Consider the following 20889-nt stretch of genomic DNA (forward strand, 5'->3'; position numbering starts at 1 on the left):
ATTCTAAAGAACACCCAAGTATGTTGTTCTGTGTTGTAGGTACTAAACACATTATGTTTCGAGAACAAGAGAACAGTTTGAACTTACAAAACAACGTTCTTTGTCAAGCAATATCCACCATTTAAATAAGACTGTACTGCTCTCCTCTGAAGAAAGGTTGAAGGAACTAGGCTTGTTTAGCATGGAGAAGAGAAGGCTACGGGGAGACCTCATTGTGGCCTTCCGGTATTTGAAAGGAGCATATAAACAAAAGGGGGTACAACTTCACAAGGGTGGATAGTGATAGGACAAGGGGGAATGGTTTTAAACTGAGACAGGAGAGGTTTAGGTTAGATATTGGGAAGTTTTTCACCCAGAGGGTGGTGATGCACTGGAACAGGTTGCCCAAGGAGGTTGTGGATGCCCCATCCCTGGAGGCATTCAAGGCCAGGCTGGATGTGGCTCAGGGCAGCCTGGTCTGGTGGTTGGTGACCCTGCACATAGCAGGGGGGTTGAAACTAGATAATCATTGTGGTCCTTTTCAACCCAGGCCATTCTATGATTCTATGATTCCATGAGTTTTCAAGTACTCAGAAGCTCAACTCTGATAAGATGTACAGCCTTGATTATTAGTTATAACAGTAGTTTTCATGAGATCAGAACAAACACATTGAATTCTTTTTTCTCAGTCAGGGACACAAAACTGACCTTGTATTATGCCCTTCTCAAAAACATTCACATCTACAAAGGCATATATATGTACAAAATGCAAATAGATCCTGAAAAATGCTAGTGATCTTTTATCTGGATACTATCTTCTACTTCAGAATTTGGTTACTTCATTTCAAAATAAATTAAAGATAATCATCTGATTTGATACTATCTGTAATTAGGCATTTAGGCAACAACAGAAAAAAAAACCAGGAAAAGAAATAAAAACAACCAGCACTTACCTTTTCATGAATTACTGATTATTACATAAACATATTACTGTACACTATTACTCAAGGTATTTAGTTCAGTCGGGTAGACTAATGATGTTAAAAATAAGAACGAATGACTCCCACAATTTGAATTTAAGCATTTCAATCAACATTTGTACTCAATCACAGTATTGTCTTCAGAGCTTGTACAGCACATTAATGACCAGTGCACAAGTGCACAATGATTTCTAGATCTGTCAGTTTAACTTATGAATTTTAAAATGAGTTTGCACAATATGGAAGAGATGATTAAAATAAAGCTATCTGAAGCATCTCTTAAACACACTAAACGTAAATGTAAAATGTCTCTTATAATTTTGGATGCTGATTTTTTAATTACAACAGCATTTCCTTTTAACCTTGTGAGACCCAAGTCACTAGGTGCCAGAACTGATGACAGGAAATAATTTCCGCTATCTATGTGATCAGCAATAGATAATATTAAGGCAACCTCAACTTCAAAGAATATTGCACTAACAGTTTCTCTTCAGAGGGTCTGGAAGCACAATGAAAACATTCTTTTTTTTTTTTTTTTTTTTTTTTTTTTTTTTTTAAGACCTCCTCAAAAACTCATTAGGTAATTAATCAATGCAAATACCACTTGATGAATTAACGGCAAGGGGAACATAATGTCCTAACTTTGTTTCCTGTTCTGTCAAATAGCAGTTCCACAAAGGAGTTTGTTGATGTGTAAGGCTCACATAAAAACAGAAGTTGGCTAATTTTAACATCACAAGTTATTAGAAGACTTACCACTGGATCATATTCCCAAAGCTGATTTCCTTTTAAATGGTGGCACTTGAGCATTGTTACCGGGCCATTAAGTTTGGAGACATCTAAACACAAATCATCAGTTCGAATTTCTTTGTTGGCTGTATATGAGAAAACCTAGACAGAAAAATAATGACAAAAACTGAAAAAAAAACCAACACAACTAAAGAATACCTGGATACAGACAGCAAAGGGGTGGTGGTGGTAGGAGGGTGCAGAGGAGGCAGGCGTGAGTGAGGGGAACATTTGTGCATTGCTTCATTAATGCTCACTGAACTTTACTTTTCTTCATCATATACAGAAATAATTTTACTTTTTTAGAGGACAAATACAAACAATACATGAATAAGTTCTTCAAAATGACATTTTCAGATTGCATGCTGTTTTCCACATAGGAACAGCACAGTTCCCAAAGTCAGTCAATCTTTGTATACTGGAAAAGACCTGATCAAAAATTACTAATGAAACAAATGAAAAAAAAAAAAAACAACCAGAAAACAAATGGAAGAAAGTTTCAGAAGTGGCACTCAAGCACACTGAAAATGTCAGTTCAGGTGGAAAAAGATAATTTTGTTTTTGTTTAACTAACAATGCCAATCAACAAGTCTAACCAGGAGATGGTTTTCTGAGAACCTACAGGAGGGGAAGTGTGGCTTACAGCAGTCTCTTCCCTTGTTTCATTTTTTACTTTGAAGTTTATCTAAATCATGCTACAATCAGTCTTCAAATAAATAACAAGTGAGGAATCAAACAAATCTTCTCATGCATTCCCAGCATCTTCAAGGTTTCACACAATGTACAGCTTACGTAAAATTTAATGATTGTTACTGAAAAATTATCCTGATTAGTAGAGTTTAAAATAATTCATTACTATCATTTAAAAAGTCACCTGATTTCCACCCATTCCATGGCAGTTAAAGATTCCAACTTTCTCATTTTCTTTTCTTGCCATGTTATCCAGACATTGATTTGTTTCCACGTTTCTTATCTGGGAGTGAGAAAGAGCACATCACAAAAGGCTGTTATTTTTAAGAAAGAACTAGGCCTGTATCAAAGCACACTGACACCAGTTCTCTCTGCTATACACCTACGGGTTATCTGCAAGAATTGTAAAATATATGAATGGTACTACAGTGAGAGAATGCTAACCGTGACTCAGACTCCCAGGCAAATGATCAAGCTGCTTTGTTACAGAGTCACGTTTCTTTCCTTTCTATTAGGGATCTTCCCACCTTGTGACCCCTTTTTCTCAAAGGCTCAGGTACAATGGAATGGACTCATTCCACCCCCAGCCCAAAACTACCAAAAGTTTCAAAGCACTCTCCTAGGCACAGTGAGCTTAATTTCATTTAAAGTCACAGGAGACATGGTTCAATTTCTTCAGTTCTTGAGATACGGGGATTAAGACTGTATTACTATATACTAAATACAGACTGCTGATAGCAGCATAAACATCTGCTCTCTTTCATGAACTATGTTTTTCTTGCACAAATACAGTACAAAATTACTCTACAAGAGGTGCAATACTTGACTCAACATGGCTTGTAGGGGAAAGTATGTGCCTGTTTATTTAGGACAAGGTCATTTATGCTACCTCTACTGTCATGTAAAATGAAGAAAAACAGAGAAATGCCCAGCAAAGCTTAAGAATTATTAGGATTTGCTGGTCACTGAAGAGGATTCTGAGGGTAAAGTTCAGAGTATTTATTTATTTATTCATTTAGCAAAGTCTTTGTTTGACTTGCTCTAGTATTTTTAAGCAAAACACTGCTCTACACGGAGAACTTTATACACGGAGTTAACTTTAACTATGTATTTCTGAATGAATATTTCTAAAGGCCTTTTCTGTGAAATTTAGTACAGTAATAAGAAAGAGAAAACATTTCAATTAACAGAGCACATAAAGTTTGGTTTTCTGCTTCAGAGGTGACAGATGCATCACTCTTCAGGTGATGGGGATACACATGCAAGTTAATTGAACTTTGCTGGAGGTTAATGTGTCTGCTTTCTCAGTTCAGAATAGAAAAAAAACTTACTGTGCAACTTACTTTATAAATGGTAGACAAGTACGCCAGATTAAAATCTTACCTCCCCCAAAGAAAAATAATGGCGTGGAATTTGGGAATCGGGATAAACATTCTCCAGGTACCAGGAGAAAGGCTTACACTGAAGCTTGCGTCTCAATCCAAGTCGTGATGATATGTCCCCATAGTCAACTTTAGTAACTCCTGGAGATTAAAAAAAAATAAAAATAATAAAAAAAAAGGTTGCATTTAATGGTTACTAGTGAATTGTACATAACTTCATCTGATACAAAAGTGACTGGTATAACACATTGTTTGTGTGAAAGATGTTCTAAGAAATCATCTCTACTATTAAAAAAAAAAAACACCTTTTTTTAAATATAGCATTGTGTTGCTTATACTTATTGCAGAAGACAAGTTAATCACTACCTGTGAATTCCTTCTCCCCGTAATTATACAGAAGGTGGAATCACTACCTGTGTACTATGCATGACTATTTTTCACCTGTGGTTTGTGGAAGAATTTGAATGCTACAGCTTACTAAGTTATCAGAGAAAAGAGGCTGAAATGGATAGTTACTAATGCTATTCTATGCCCATTATCCACTGGGGTGCATATCTAGGTAGTGTAACATAGCAATTTCCTTCTGCAAAGCAAGGAGAATTGCGTTTTAATTTAATTCTGTAAGCCAGGTACCACCTGCTGGATTCGTCATCATTCATCTAGCTACATAAAGAAATAGAAAGCAGCCTTCGTAAAGAGAACTAAGCCCTTAACAATTCAGTATTTGTTCAATAAAAAAGCAGCAGTTACAGGAATTGTGTTCGCCATTAGGCCTGCTATTAATTTCTGTAGCATTTTGCCTGTTTTTATTCTCTTTTGTCCCTCATTTATCAAAGTGCTCCATTCTTCTTGTATCTACCCATCCCTTTATAGAAGCTTTAATTCCTTCTGAAAATTAAGTTGTTCAAATCCCATCTGAAAATGGGATGAGAAAGGTATGCACAGTCAGTAAGTACTTTTTTACTACACCAGAATTAAGCACCGTTGTTATTAACATTTTAATAATATTAAAGTTAGAATAATTTCTAGCTACTTCATATTCTATTTGTATTTTTCACACTGTGCTCCAACCACACGAGCCAAAAAGATATATTACCTAATATATTACAAAAAAGTACCCTCCTACAGACCACAAATACGGCTCAATTGACCACTGTGCCTAAAGACCTCCTCCATATATTTGTCAGGAATATCTGTACTTAGAGGACTGTAAGTTACCACAAGAATTGCTGACCTTTTGAAACGAAGTTTGCAGTTGATACACCATGTTATTAAATCAACCTGCCAGCAGATGGTGTATTTCTACTCAATTAAGGCAGATACCTGCATAATTTCAGCTGCTTGTAAACATCAGTGAAAACATTTCTAATTTTAGTATTCTAGAAATAGGGAAATGCTAAGTCAGAATCACTGAATTAAAAACTTAAGAGAAAACCCTTCTGACTTTTGAGGAAGCGTTCTGGAGAACTATACTAATAAGGGGAAAAATGAGTGAAATCTTGTTTTTTAATAAAACAGAATAATATGGATGAAAGCTAAGCAAATGCACATCAAAAAATAAGCAAAAAACCAAAACATAAAAAACCCCAGAAAGCTACCCTCCCTGAACTAACGTGAAGATGTCCTGTACACCAAAATGGGTACTATCTCAAGACACTGTAAAGTAAGAAAAGAAAAGCTGCAGTTCCTCATCCTTCAGTCATGAAAAGTGAAGTGCATGGATGAGATAGCCATCATGCCACTCTTGGAAGAACACCACAAAATTAAAAACTTACTCATCTACAGAATTTGCTATAATGACCTTCAAAAAAAAAAAAAAAAAGAAAGAAAAAATAGGGCTCTGTCATTTTAAAAATGGCACAAGGACTGAAGTCACAACCATAAAGAAAAGTGACACCTAATAGTTTACAAATGTATTATTTCTTAAAGTAATTTTAAATGTCACTACATAAAAGAGATGTGCCAGTTGATTTTTGCTCCGTTACACTGAAATAAAAGGTGTGGGTTATATCCATTACAACCATTTTTTAATGTGAGAGAACTAAAACAAACAAACCAGCTAACAAAGTACTCTGAAGTCACAGTCTACACAAAGTCACCTACTGGCACATTGACCTGAGCACTGATAGCTGAAGAAATACAGTTTGCTTTAGGGGTGGTCTTTAACAAGGCCAAATTGCTTTGCTTTCCAAGTGAGGCATCAATCTCTTAGCTGCTTCCACTTCCCTGTCTGTATTATTATAATTCTCATCTAGCTGGAGTATCCCTATTTACACTATGCAACACAACAACTAATGGGTAACTGTTATTTGGGGGAAGAAATAGAAGCAAGCAAGGAAACCTGCAAAATATAAATCATATAAAAAATTGAAGGCGTTTCTGCACCACTATTTTCTGCGCACATAGGTAAGAATTTCAATATGCAGTGGAGTCTTACATATGCCTTCCAGTGTTTTTGTACTTGTTTTTAAAGGCTCAGCTAAAATACATACATATATTAAAACCACAAAACCAGAATGAGGTCAAATCTTCCTCCCAGCTAACTATTACGCCAGACTGTACAGGTGGGTATATAATGAGGAAGACAATCATGCTCATCACTTGTTTTTTTGAAATACTTTGGTTTTGTTCACAAAAACAGTGTTAACAGTACTTACTATAGTCCATACTTGACCAGAGCTTTTGTTTTCCTCCCCCAGAAACACAAAAGCAAACCAAAACACCCTAAGGTTTAATTTTACTATATTTCAAGTGTGGATCTTCCTCGTGGTTCTTATTATTACTCAGCTTATTCTGTTTCTTATTATTACTCAGCTTGCTGTTAGCTGCATATCAAATAATTCAAAACCACTAACACCAGTCTTAGTACAAATCTCAGATTTAGCTCAGCACTTGCTGGGTCTATCATTATTCTTGAAAAAATTTCACAGAAACATCAAGCTTGGAAAAGACCTCCAAGATCATCCAGTCCAACCATCCACACACCACCAATATTTCCCACTAAACCATGCCCCTCAGTACAACATCTAACCATTTCTTGAACACAACGGTTAGATGTTGTACTAAAGGACCTGGTATACAGTTTTGTATGCAATACCATGCTACTCTGATCAGTAATACGTAACAGTCTTTCCTGTTCAATCACATCTCTTGGGTGCCCTTACACTTGGAAAAAAGTTATCAACTTGACAAATCCAGACCTCTCATCCAAGCAGGCATTTCTGTAATTTGGTTACTTACCATGGGAAGAAACAGTTAGAAGCTACTCAATGCTATCACTGTTTTCTGAAAAAAACGCTTTACTCTATTTCTGAGAGAAAATCCCTAGACGTCCCAATAGACTGGGAAAGGCAGGAAGAGTCTTAGAAAACCATTTTAAAACTACTAACTCCTCCACTATCCTCACAATATATGAATACAAATCGCCTACCACTTCCATATACGTATAACAATGTCTAGCAGTAGAATACTCTATCTGAAGGCTAATTATCCTTTTGCTAACTCATTAATAATTAAAGCTTTTCAGTGGTCATACTGCAATAGTTCTGCAATCCTCAAAATTTCAAGAGAACTGAAGATTTGCTTGCCAAGTTCAATGTGGCAATATATTCATACTAAACTGCTTTGAAAGATGAGAAGCATGATGTTTTCATCATGATTATAAAATACTCCATCATTTTCAAAAGCACAGTAAGAAAGCTGTTTCTTTCAAAACCAAGCTTCTGTTTGAAAAAATAAATAAAAAACCTCACAGAACTTGTTTTTCTTCAGTATTATAAAACTCAATAAGCAGTAATCATTTTAAACCAATTCACACAGTCACATATTTGCATTTCCAGTTAATGGCAATAAGAAATACTGGCTGTAAACTGGAACATACAGGACCACTCTGTTCATACTTTAAACACAGGTTTAGCTACATTGCAAAGACCAACCACCATCGACTCAGTCTCCCCATCAGCCATAAACAGAAATCTTATCCCAGACTTACGATGTTTGGCTGAAGACAAGCATACATAGTAATGATAAACCAGGACTACTGATCCTGTTCTCAGGATAACAACCATGTCTGTCAGAGAGTTCCTGTTTACATAATTCTATAGCGTTACCGATTGCTCTGGTATAATCAAAGACACCTTCTGAGTAAAACTTTTGGTCAACAAGAAGATTAATTTCTATTCACACTAGGACGCTCTCCCTAAGCTCGTTAGAGCTGCTTGTTGGGATGCCTTCAGCATACAAGTGGGGGTACAAGAGATTGTTGAATGACAGCCATTTCTGCTGAGACCAAGAGGCTGCAGGTCCAAGATGGAACCCTGACTCATGTAGTTTTAGGCTGCGTGATTTTCTTGTGTAATCTGTATTTCACCTTTAGAAGAAGGATATTAACAAACACCGTAACTGCCAGTTTACAATTATTTAGTAGCTACAAGAAGGAAGCTGTGGTAAGCCAACCTAATGCTATGGAGCTGCTGCTGCAAAAAGGGCATTTTCCTTGCTCAGCTTCAGACTGCTGCTGTGCTTCCTGTGCTGACACAGGTGCTAATTTAACCAGCAGAAAGCCTACAGAGTAAAAGGTCCCAAGTAGTTGAGTAAGTAAAACCAGCTGACATACATGAACAATCAACAAGCAAAGGGAATAAGGCACCATCCTTGCAGCAAACTGTTGGATACTGCCATCTCAGAAAGCCTCACCCTTGGACAATCCTTTCACAGTATTCTAGACTAGAGAGAATGAAAAAAGAGCAAGTCTAGAAATCAGACAGCAGTGGCAAAATCCGCAGCACAGGCTGACAGGAGCCAGGCTATTCACCTGCATATGCAGGATTCCAATAGGAAATGGTCTGTGAAACAGCACCCTGCTGCAACACACAGCTGTAAGAAAAGCTGTAAGCTAATGCACAACAACTGCAACAGTTAGTGCCATTAACACTGCAGAGGATAGTGCTGTGTGTGAAGAGACAGGCTGGATTTTGGCTGAGCAGCACCTGCTGCAACACTATCCTGCCCAGCTTCCTTCTGTACTTGTCTACTTCTAAGCAGAAAGATGATTTCTAAAATGCATGAAAGCTTAAAACACAAGTAGTTTCTATTAGGCAGTATTTATTAGAGGGGAAAAAAAGATTGAAGACTTACTTTTCAAGAGTATAGCTTTCCACTTAACTACATCAACAGTAAAAAGTCTCTGAAGTTCTTATCAATCAAATATTAAGACATTTCCTTCCACAGTTCAGATCACGTGAAATGGGAAAGCTACCTGAAAATCTTAGGTTTGCATCCCTCTGTAGCTCCCTCTCTCAGGGGAGCAGAAAAGAAAGGATATAAAGGAGTTGTTGTTTGACTTAATCATGTCTGCCAGTATATTACCTCCTTCAAAATCCAATTTCCTAATCCATAACAAGAAAAACATGGGTGCAGAGGTTTGTTCGTTTTCTTCTCATATGCATCCAGGCTTGCAAGCTAGCATCAGCTTAAAAATTCTCATCTTGCTCCTTCCAAGAAGCTGCGACATTGTCACAGTAATACTGAAAGTACAAACTGCACTAGCAGTGTTTCACAGGCTGTACAGTCTGACAGAGTCACTACATCATCATTCTGCAAGAACTAAGCATTTCGTTTTTATATAAGAAGGATACTTGAAAACTGAGAGTATAGCAAAATGAGTTAATGGAGAAGAAATTCACTGAGTTGGCTTAGAAATATGTACTGAAAATTCAAGGCAATATTTGCTGTCAACAGGTAAGATCAGCAGTCTGCCTAACTCAGGTAAGATAGAGACAACAGAATAATAAAGGTAAGGGGTTTGTGAACTTCCTCAAATAATAATCCATTCTGATTATTAACTTCTGGTTCTGACAACATGCATGGATTTGGAGTGGAGGGAAGATGATATGAACAGCGCTGAGTACAATCCATTGGTTCATCCTCTAAACAATAAACACTGCATCATAGCTAGAAGTGAGCTGCCGTACAAGCCATTCTTTTTCACAGCCTTGGGTAGCAAACCAGTTTCAGAACAATGCAACAGATTCAGGTAATGCTGCCCTATGGTTCCTGAAACACTTGGAAATTCCAGTGTCAAACTTTAGTGTGGTGTCAAAGGGATATGGGCACACAAATGAGACTGTGTGCCAGTTGGCTGATGCAGATGCTCTCAGAGCAGCTTAGAGCTCTTGGCAAGAACACATCCACCAATCATGCAGGTTATTAGCATAAGACAAACTGTGCAGGCATGCGTCTTTCAAAAGAAGAGAATATACAGTGCAACTACAGAGAATTGCTGAAGTTACTTTCATCATTTCAAAACTCTTATTCACATTCTATTTTAAATGATTTTTTTTTTTTGGTAACTTTTCTCCAACGGGAGAATGTATGTACAGACAGTGCTGTAAACCCATGAAAGGAAGCTGTATAAAACAACATTTCTACACGAAAACACTAACTCCTTTTGTAGCTTATGGTTATCTTATGAAAAGAGGGACTACAAAAATCATATATAAAAATAACACAGCGTTACCATTATGTTGACTAATTCAGCTTTGTTTTCAAGAGCTTATTTTTACACTTAGGTGTTGTCAGTAAAAAAAAATAATCTAGCTTGGCATGGATGCAAAAAAACAATCAGCCAAAATTAATTACAGTTATTTATGTACAACTTATCTGAAAGACACTTATACATGTGATGTTTGAATTCATAATTCTTAATTAATAAAACAGAGTAGCCACAAGCTACAAGATTCAGATTTCACCTAAAAGGCTTTGACTAGTACCAAATTACAAAATTAATTACAGAAATATAATTAAAAAAATCTTAGTCCTAATCAAGAAATGCATTCTATTAAGAAACAAAAGTATAAAGCAACGTGATCACCTGCTCTCACAAGTATTCTCAGAGCCTGTAATCTAAATTCGACATTGTTCAGACTCCTACTACACTTTATTACAGTTTTTACATTACAATACTAATGCAAGTTTAATAAGCAAGTCATAAGGGAATAGTAGCTTTAAAGATAGCTATTTGGAGAAGTAGATTTATCATATAAAACTACTGCTCAGTATTTGAAGTTGAATGTCTCTAATGCCTCAAATAGTTGTCAGTGTCTGTTGCTCTCTAAAGTTTGTCTTTTGTTTAAAAGGACAAACAAATATAAGTTGTGGAAGGTAATAATTCACTATTTCCTAGGCTGCTTTTTTCTTTTCCAGAAAATTTCTGCTTGTAGAAAACCTGCTCTCATATTATATATTCTCTTGTTTTGTTAACATTCACTTTAAGAAAGATAATCTGTATCATCACAGTCAAATAAATTGGCCATTTTGTTCCCACACTCTGGATTGCCACATGCAAACTCAACCAAGCCAGATGACCTTAAATTTTGCCCCTCCTGCTACAGAAATTCACTTATGCCTATTTTGACTGGTTCAACCTTGAATGCCCACAACAAAGAAGCCAGAGATCAAACTCTATCACATTATGGGATGCATTTGCACAGCTAGCTTTTAGCACTACAGTTGAACTCTGATGTTCTACTGAGCTTTAACTCCATTGCACAGGAAGCTCATTCATAAGTCATGTTCACATTTCAAGAAAAAAATATAGACTTCAAAGTCTTCAGGATACATCTCTGAATAAGCTAATAACATTATGTTTTAATTAAAGTTGTCCTTTTTATACACCTTTAGTGAGTTTTGTTGCATGAAATTAAAAGAAATAATATTTTTTAGCTAGATACTCATAATACTCATGTTTGTTTGCTTGTTTTTCCTCTGGCAGTAATCCATTTTAATTCTTAATAGATATTTATTTTCATAACTGAAGACTTGCTCACCTGGGGAAATGATATAAAAAAAGTTTTTGAATTCATCCATCCAGACTTCTGCAAGCCGTCTGTTATTTTTGTTGATTATCTGCCCTGTACCTCCTGGAAACGTATATGGTGTTGCTTTTCTGAACACATGCCCAACATGTGAACAAGTTACAATTTCCAAAGTGCCACCACACTGCCAAATCTGAAAGTGAAAGCACAGTTACTGCATGGTTTAAACAACTAAAAAATGTTTTAAAATGTTAATTATTTTCTGTTAGTCAATTTGGAGAAAAGTCTAGAACATAAAAATACTATATGAAGGGAAAAGTAAGTTTGATTCCTGCTCAACAGGTAAGGATGCTCAAAAGCGTAAGTGGAGTAGCATAAGAAGGAGTATATCAGGCCTCACAGCATGAGATTAATTCAGAGAACTGGGCCAGCTGGACAGCAAAGGAATGAAAACGTTCACATGAATCACAGGAAAGTAAGAGATGGTTATCTGCCCACAAAGTCCACTATAAAACAGATTCTCCATGTAAAAACAACATATATTTCCCAAATAACATTTCTGAAAATATTTTCAGTTTATTTTGGAATCACGTATTTGTTCTGAGCTGACAAATAAAACAAAAGGTAACGGTGCTATTTGGTAGGAATGCAAGTGAGAACAATGAAAACAGGCAATCTTTAAGGTAGGCCACAAGAAACCACTCATGTTTCACTGACATGATAAATCGTACACTGACAGTATTACCCTTAACTTATGCTCCAAGTACATTTTCTAACTGAATTCCTTTTTTAAAAAACAAACGTATTTATTCACAGTAAACACTCCAATTCCATTTTTGTCACAAGACTGTCAACTATCCATCATACACTTTTCTTTACTGACAGGTACAGCTTTTGCATGTCTCCACCAGAGGAACTTGACAGGAAATATACTACTAGCTGCAAAAGGAGAGGACCCTGTCACTGTCATCTGGTCTGTATTTTACAGAATGTGAGACACACTGTCAGCAATAACACATTGAGCAGATATAAGCTTTTACCTACCCTGAAAGAAATTTCCAAGTTTTCTCCACCCCAAATATCCATTCCAGCATCATATGTTCCAATTTCCTGAAAGTAATCTCTGTCTATTGAAAAAAGACCTCCTGCCATTGTAGGCGTCCTGGAAAAAAAAAAAAAAAAAAAAAAAAAAAGCATCAGTCACTATAAAGACATACTTAAATACATTTCACATTTACACTGGCAAAATGACTTTTTATTTCTGTAGCTCAGAACATGCTCCTTCTCATGAGGCTGCTGTCCAAACGCAGTTACCATTGATGTATTTGCTAGCTCAACACTTTCTGGAGAAGGAAGCAGTTACTGACAGTTCTCATTGTTTCCTCGCTTCAAGTTTGACTCTGAATAGAGAAATAGCTGCTAACAAGCAGCTGCCATTCCTGCAGAAGGAAACTTCTGCCTCCAGTGATGGTAATTTTTAGTAAAGAGAAACTGGTTTCTTACAAGAAATATGTATGTCTGTCAACTACTCTTGAAGAATTACAAGAGGCCATGAAGTGGTCTGCATGCTTTCACTCTTCTCACTTTATACAAGAAAGTTGTACAATCAGGGTTACATTCAGATTTTCTTCACTAGTTCCTTACTCATAAAGAAAGAATGCTAATTTCTCACACTTTAGCAAAACTTCCCAAATTTTCATTTTTTAGTCAACACGCACACAATACATGAACTGCACATTCGCCTCGCCTGCTGATATAATTTTATAGCTCAAGTCTACAAATGACATATTTTTCTAGCATAAATCATTTTCTACAACTAGTCATTCTTCTGAAACACTTCACGCTTTTCCTGAAAGACATGTTAAATATAAGTTAGGTAGTCTCAATCTAACTATAATTTGTGTAGCTTTTTCCACTAAAATGGACATTGGGAAAAAAAAATAATCCATTAACCACATCCTGAGGACACCTTTGATTTCTTCATAACAGAGCACAAACCAAAAATACCAGAGATCACATCTTCAACCTTATATTAAGTTAATATTGCCCACTTTTCTGAGTGTTAAGGGCAGGAAATGTAAATTTGAAGTTGTGTTAAGGTGTATTTTACACTCAAGTTATATGTGTTCCACATTAACTTTGCGAATAGGACATACCAGAATAAATTTGCCTCCCTTTCATGTATTTGTAATATGTTTATGTACGTGCACACAAGCACACTTATATAGGGTGCTTTGAAAGTAATGCCTCCTATTTATTTCTATACAAGCTACCATAGATAGAAAGAGCACAGTAACACTATTTGCTAGAGCAAATTCTCAGCTACAACACTATTTTTCAACATAATCATCACCATTAGCTACTTGTTTTTGTCAGCAATGGACAAGAGCCTGCATGTTACACTTGTAACAACCTGCATGGGAGGATGTGACCTCAGTGCTCTGACTGTCTCATTACTAGCGAAATGTTGCTCACACAATCCACCTTTCATCGTCCCCAACAGGTGGAAGTTAGAAGGCACCGAATCTGAACCATATGGTGAGTGGGGTACAACATTCCTTCAAGACTGGCAGTGTGCTCCATGGTCTTCAAACTGGTATGAAGACTGGCATTACTGTGGAGCAAGAGTAAGGTTGTCTCCTTCTCTAGACTCTGGAAGTTCAAGCCTTCAGCTTAGTAAGAATCACAGTGACCACTAGGTCAGAGCTGATGGTTTATCTGGGTTCCAGGAAATCCAGAAGGACCCCTTTCCTCTCTCAGAAGATACTACACTCACTGAAGGATGCAACTTGAACTTTTCCTCTGATGGGTGAATTCACATCTTGCCACATGGACTGCGATTTTGACTCTGGTTTGTAGTGGTGACACCATATCTCCTCACTGGTAATGATGCAGTCCACGAAACTGTCACCTTTTGCCTTACACTAGTTCAACAAATCGTGACAAACTTTCATACGGTGTTATTTCTGCTCCTCTGTGAGTACCACGGGATCCACATGGTGCAAACTCTGCAAATTTAAACACTGACAACATCATTTCCAGTGCACTGGAACTCTGTACACAGATTGTAATCTGCTGATCTGTGTGGATGAGCTGATTGAGATGCTCTTCATTTCATGATGCAACAACTGCGCATGGTCATCATGAACACGGCTTGTCTTTCATGCTACTGTTGCTACTGCTGAAATGCACCCCTCACTGCCTCACTGTACTCACATCCACTGTTTGGTCTTCACAAATGTTCATCAAGCGTCTGTGAATGTCAATGGGTGCAATTTTTTACTGCATGAAAGAATTCAGTTCTCTATCTTTGCTTCACACACACTTCTGTGTCAGACACTGGTATGTCAGACTGCCTCCCTCTGCTGCCATTTGTTTCAATGAAACAAAATTTAATGAAATATTGACAGGAAGGTTCAATCTCTACTGCCATAGCAGCAACATCCACCTCTGAAACTGTGGCCCAACATTATAAAAAAAACAAGACACATTACTTTCAGAGCAACCCTCACAGACGCCGACAAGAAATAAAAATTGGTACGTATTCAAAATATTGTTTACCTGTTAGAGAAAAAAGTTAAGGCATTGCTTCAATAAAAATATATGTATCACAAGAACTAGCAAAAAGCTAGCAGTCAGCTGGTAATTAGCAAAAAACTACAGAAATAGTTCTACAGTGACATACCAATAGCTTTCTTCATTTCTTTCAAAAGTTACAATCAACCAATTCATGTAAAATAATCTTTATTCTGCTCCTTCAAATAGATCAACATATTGCAACAACAAAATTAATTGCCTACCTGTATCCAAGATTAATCCAGAAAGAACATCAGATGAACATTTTAACCAATTTAATAATTACCTAACAGGAAGAGTTCGATCTCCTTTCCGCCGATCCATCTCTCTTTGAGGAACTGGATACCAACGAAAATTCAACTTCCAGTTGAAACCACCATAGGTCATATCAGAACCTGCCATGTATTCAAAGGTGTCATCACTAATTACATCAATGATGGGACACACGACTGTTCTCCTAGAAAGAAGGATGAACCAAAATCTGTTAGTACAAATTTCAGAACAAGGTTTGTAGTTCCCTTTTTTAAACTCCATTTTTAACAAGTACTAAGTTTAAAATTTCAAATGCCATTTCTCAGCAGTGCACAATAGACTACTACCAGAATATCAAGCTCTATCTTGCTAATTTGAAATAACTCATCCAAATGAAAATGTGTTGCAATTTCGGCAATACTAGCTTTAAAAACAATAGCATGTGCATTATTATCAGTAATTATTAATCACCTTCTGCAGATGGAAAAAAACGATCACAGCTTTCTCAATGTCAAACTGTGACTGAAAAGAAACTTTGGTTTCTAGTTAAGTGGTCAAAATAACTCGCATGTTTTTAAATTAAGACTCAAGTCATTAGCCCTGGGGAAGTATTCTAAGATGCCATCAAAACTAAGAAATGAGTTACCACATAAAAATAGAAAGAGGCTTCACTGTCTACTGTTCTGACATCATTAAGGCATATATATACTCAGAGATAATAATTCTAATCATCTTAAAGATACTGAAATAACTCAAGTAGGCTTCCACTCATGGAAAGCTCTGCAACGAAGTTCAAAGGACACATTTATTTGAGCTATTTGCACAAATTGCAACAATAATTTACACGCATCTTACAAAAATGATAACTTAAAGGTTGATATTGTATCTTTGTACAGCTCTGTACAAAGGCTCTTTAATAGCTGCAGCTTTTTCATCATGTAATATTGTATTTTGTAACATGAAAACTTGTATGATTTTCACCTGTAACCATAAGAACAAAACTAAGATCTGTAACACTATGCTTAGTAGCTAGCCTATTTAAAATGCTGCTTACTAACAACTAGTCTGCAACTATGGAATTACTGCTCAGATGTATGTTTTGTAAAGCATACCAATTTCTCCTTAAAATAAAACAACACTCAAGTTTCCACCACATGTAAGCATTGTGAATACCAATTTAAAATAGGCACAAAGCCATGCTACTGCAGTGTAAATTAGAATGATTCCAGTAACTATTCTAACTTTAGAAAATACACCCTAAAAAACAAAGTCACATCACAGAATTTCACACATCCACAGATCATTCACAACCCGTATTATGAAAGAAAGAAGTCAAGAGAACCTGAATACAGTAAACTTGAGAGATACTTCTAGTTGTAGAATCGTAGAATGGAATCATAGAACAGTTTGGGTTGGAAGGGACTTTTGAGATCACATAGTTCCCGCCCTCTGCTATAGGCAAGGACACCTCCCTCTAGACCAGGCTGCTCAAAGCCCCATCCAGCCAGGCCTTCAAAGCTTCCAATGATGGGGCATCCAAAACCTCACTGGGCAAGTTCACTGTTCACTGGGCAAGACACTGTTCCAGTGTCTCACAACCATCACAGTATAAAATTCCTTCCTGATACCTCGTCTGAATCTACCCTCTGCCAGTTCAATATCAGTTCCCCTCGTCCTGTTGCTACCTGCCCTTATAAAAAGCTTACCCTGTTGTGATCAGCGCCTCCATTTCTTCTTTAAGAATATCTTCCCAAATTCATGATGGAGTAAGCCAAGTAAAAGAGCTCAAATACCACTACTTTCCACTCCATTCACACTCAGATCTCCCAGTTTTTAAACACATTAGCTCACGCATTTCATTTTAAACCATGTCTCAACTTTCAAAAGCAGTTCTGAATTAGCCTTTTAGTCTTAACAGCAGTGCAAAATACAGGACTTTCTCGTCCTTTCAGAAAGTAGATACTTGCTTTTAGGTTACATCATAGTACTTCGAAACTTCTTAAAAACCTTAAAAAAAAAAAAAAAGATGGACCAACAGATGGATAATTACCTGTCAGCTTTGATCCTTGCCAGCAGAGGTTCGAGCCAGCCTACCGTACATTCACAATGAGCATCTAAGAAGGTGATGACCTGGCCTTTCGAAGCAGCAGCCCCCTTTAATCTAGCTCTGATCAAACCAGAGCGCTGTTCCATTCGAATCACATGGACAGGTACTTTTAATTTTTTTACATAGCTCTCCAGTGGTCTTTTCAAAAAGTCTGTGAGGAAAAAAATCAAACAGATGGAAACTGTCAGTTACAAAGTACAGCTTTTTTTCTCCCTTTGTTTTTGATAAGAGAGTTGAAATAAGGTTTCTCCTTGCTTTTCTATCTCTTTCCTCAGCTAGTTTACTCTGCTGCTTATTCTCCACTTTGCACAAAGCCCTTCAGCCCTCCCCCATGCATTTCACTTGCTAGAGCAGGAAGTTCCTTCTCTTCACTCTGTCATCATGGGAAACAAAAACGGAGAGTGTAGAATGCTTACATAAAAATATGATGGGATAGACAAGATTTTATTATGGAATAAATGTATGCATACATATTCTTGGGCATAAAATTATCCATCATGAAAGTAACAAAAATGAGCCAACTAGCTGAACTATTTATCTCCTACCATAATGTAACTTACAGATTTCTTTGCAGAGTTTGAAATATAACCAAGTGCATTTTTCAATTCTGCTTTCTCCACATATGTCTGGCTAAGATCTCTAAGTTATCACTATAACTCCTAAAAACAAAAATGAAGACAATCAGCTGTATGTCAGTGAGCATCTGTATCACAAACAAACCTGCTTATCTGAGGATCAAGTTAATTAAAATACAACATCCATAACTAACTAACGGCTAATAAATGCTTGTAAGTTCAAAATTTAGTGCGGTATAAACAGCTGTCAAATTTCTCACTGCTCAGCATAGTCTTTGTCCATCATGAACAATTAGACTATGAAAAATAATAAGGAAGAACAAAGAACTGAGAGGAAAAAAGCAATTTACAGCCATATAAAACTTGTGTAATAACATTGTATAGATTTGAAATCTCTAATAGAGGCAAAATAAGTTGTCTTATAAAACTCAGCCACTGAATGTATTACATGATACATTCAAAGCATGTGAGAGTTGTAGTACAACAGTAGTGCACAGCCTAGAGTAGGATTTAATGTAAGATATTATTAAGTCCTTCGTGCAAGGATGTGTGTGACACTGGAGGGAGAAAAAGCACGGCATGAACTCTTGGGCTGTCTTGTAAATCTCAAGAGGCAGAGCTGCCCCAGGGATGATTACCATTCCTCACTATTGCTCTGGTGAGCTAATTCCCTCCTCATTTTTCCCTTCGCATTGGTGGACTGTCACTAAAACACACAGAAATAAGTTTTGACACATCTTGGACGCTGAGCTGTGTTAAAAGAGTTGGAAAGATCTTAAATATTTGTCTCAAGAGAAACTCGCTACAAGTTAACTTTTTATTGTGCATACTAACAGAGATTCAAAAGAATGTTTAGTACTAAAAATTGAGAAGTACAAACCCATTTTCACATGTGAAAATTTTGCAGGCCTGCTGGGGTTAAGCACAAATCATTTGACTGACGCAGCCTGTGTCGAATTAATTTCACTTCTTACTACATAGCTTCCCAAAGCCACCAACTTAAGAGACCAGCATTGTGGAACTATTTATTGTTTAATGTATATGTGTATATATATGTGTATTTGCATGATTATACAGATAACATGACAGTGAAGAATTTCTCTCTATGCTAATCTGACAGTCAGAAAAATGTTCCTCCGCACATATAAAAATCATTTGAATAATCTCTTAATGCATACATTAGATTTTGGCCTACTAGAAATGTTAAGCTTTAGAGATAACTTTATACGCAAGCCATATACTTACACTAAATCCTATGTTAAACACCCAAATGAAAATATTTATGCACTACAGCGTCAGATGTTCAGGAATGACCTGGGATGACAGCCGAGTAAGTTTTTAGCATTGCCTCATGCACTTTAAGCAGAGTGAGGTTTTGACAATACTTGCAAAAAACCTTCCGTATCAGAGATAAAGCTTTCTGCTGGATATTCCTTTCTAAACTTTTTTCTCTATCAATATGAATCATTTTATTTATTGCTATGGACTGTTTAAAGAGCATCTTCTACAGCAGTACTGGCACTAAGAAATCCAAGATGACAAAGAAAGCAAATCTATTCAGTTAAAGCCAGTAAGTGTGCAAATTGAAAAATAATTGGACAATTCTATTACTGAGTCACAGTTCATGAACATAAAGTAAACATTAAGTTTCAAAGTAAATATTTTTATTAAGCTACAATACAGATTTACAGATTTTTAATCATGCAGTCACAGATATAAGAAGCACAGATATAAACTTTACAGATGATATTTTCAGGCATTTAGTTTTAAATCCATTGCTTTGATATGCATCTATCACTAGCTTCGGTGGGTGTTTTCTGTCCTGATGTAATCTGCCTTGCACACTGGGCCATTCAGTACTCGACCTAGTTTTAAAGTACTGACTACTTCTGATTTCTTCTGTTAATGTTGTTTTCTAAAGTAGTTAACAAAGAAGTTAACACTCGAAAACAAAACACGCAATTCTGATCAGGAACTAGAGAAGAAACGTTACAGCCATGCCTTGTTTCTCCAAAGCTTTTTTTGCAGTGTAAATAATTGTGTGATATTATGCAAATTCATTCTTTTAAGAGCTTGACACTGGCAGGTACAAAGTGTGCTTCAGGCAGACTGAATGCTTACTTCATTCCAATTAAATTGACTCTGATGTTAGAATTCAAAATACACTGCTCAGGCTGAACAGTTTTCTTTTTCTGGAAAAAAGTCTGCCGTTTTAATTCAACACAAACAGAATATGTAAGTAGCATATGCTAAAGCCTTCATATTTTCAGGCACCACATCCCTTCAGTTTTATTTAATGTAAAAGAACATTTGCTGGAAACATAGTATGTTTTTGGAAAATAAAGCATAAAAAAAAAACAAAACAATTTTCAGGTACTGTTGAAAATAACTGTAAATAAAAATTGCCAAAGTGATCATCACAGATTTCAAAACTAAAGATGCTCAATAACATCACCGAAAAATAAATAAAAGATCTGAAATATTACATCTTTCAGCCTAGAATTATCTTGATTTTGTTACCTACCTCAAACAAATAAGGAACACAAAATATATCTTTAAAAAGCCATTTTTGAAGTGAATTATAATTCTACATTATAATGAGGACACGGCTAGCGTTAAATAAAATTTTTGGTTGCTGTTACTGTTGTTGTTTATTAAATAGAAATTAAAGAGACAAAACAAGAAATATCTGCCTACACTATTTTAATAATAGCTTACTCTATTTCTAGGTCACATTGAAGGCTG

At 36.3% G+C, this 20889-nt stretch overlaps 1 protein-coding gene across 3 annotated transcripts in view; it reads right to left on the bottom strand.

Moving 5' to 3' along the window:
• GALNT1 (polypeptide N-acetylgalactosaminyltransferase 1) overlaps positions 1–20889 on the bottom strand; it is a 76364-nt gene that overhangs the window by 1782 nt on the left and 53693 nt on the right. For all 3 annotated transcript variants that reach the window (XM_085220527.1, XM_085220526.1, XM_085220525.1), the window contains 7 exons: positions 17513–17720; positions 15497–15667; positions 12679–12796; positions 11647–11827; positions 3822–3961; positions 2623–2721; positions 1716–1850 (listed from right to left, as the gene is read on the bottom strand). In XM_085220527.1, the coding sequence (XP_085076653.1) occupies positions 1716–1850; positions 2623–2721; positions 3822–3961; positions 11647–11827; positions 12679–12796; positions 15497–15667; positions 17513–17720 (1052 nt within the window). The remainder of the gene's footprint in view (positions 1–1715; positions 1851–2622; positions 2722–3821; positions 3962–11646; positions 11828–12678; positions 12797–15496; positions 15668–17512; positions 17721–20889) is intronic.

This window comes from Meleagris gallopavo, chromosome 3 (assembly GCF_905368555.1).
Source record: "Meleagris gallopavo chromosome 3, MGAL_WU_HG_1.1, whole genome shotgun sequence".
NCBI classification, from domain to species: domain Eukaryota; kingdom Metazoa; phylum Chordata; class Aves; order Galliformes; family Phasianidae; genus Meleagris; species Meleagris gallopavo.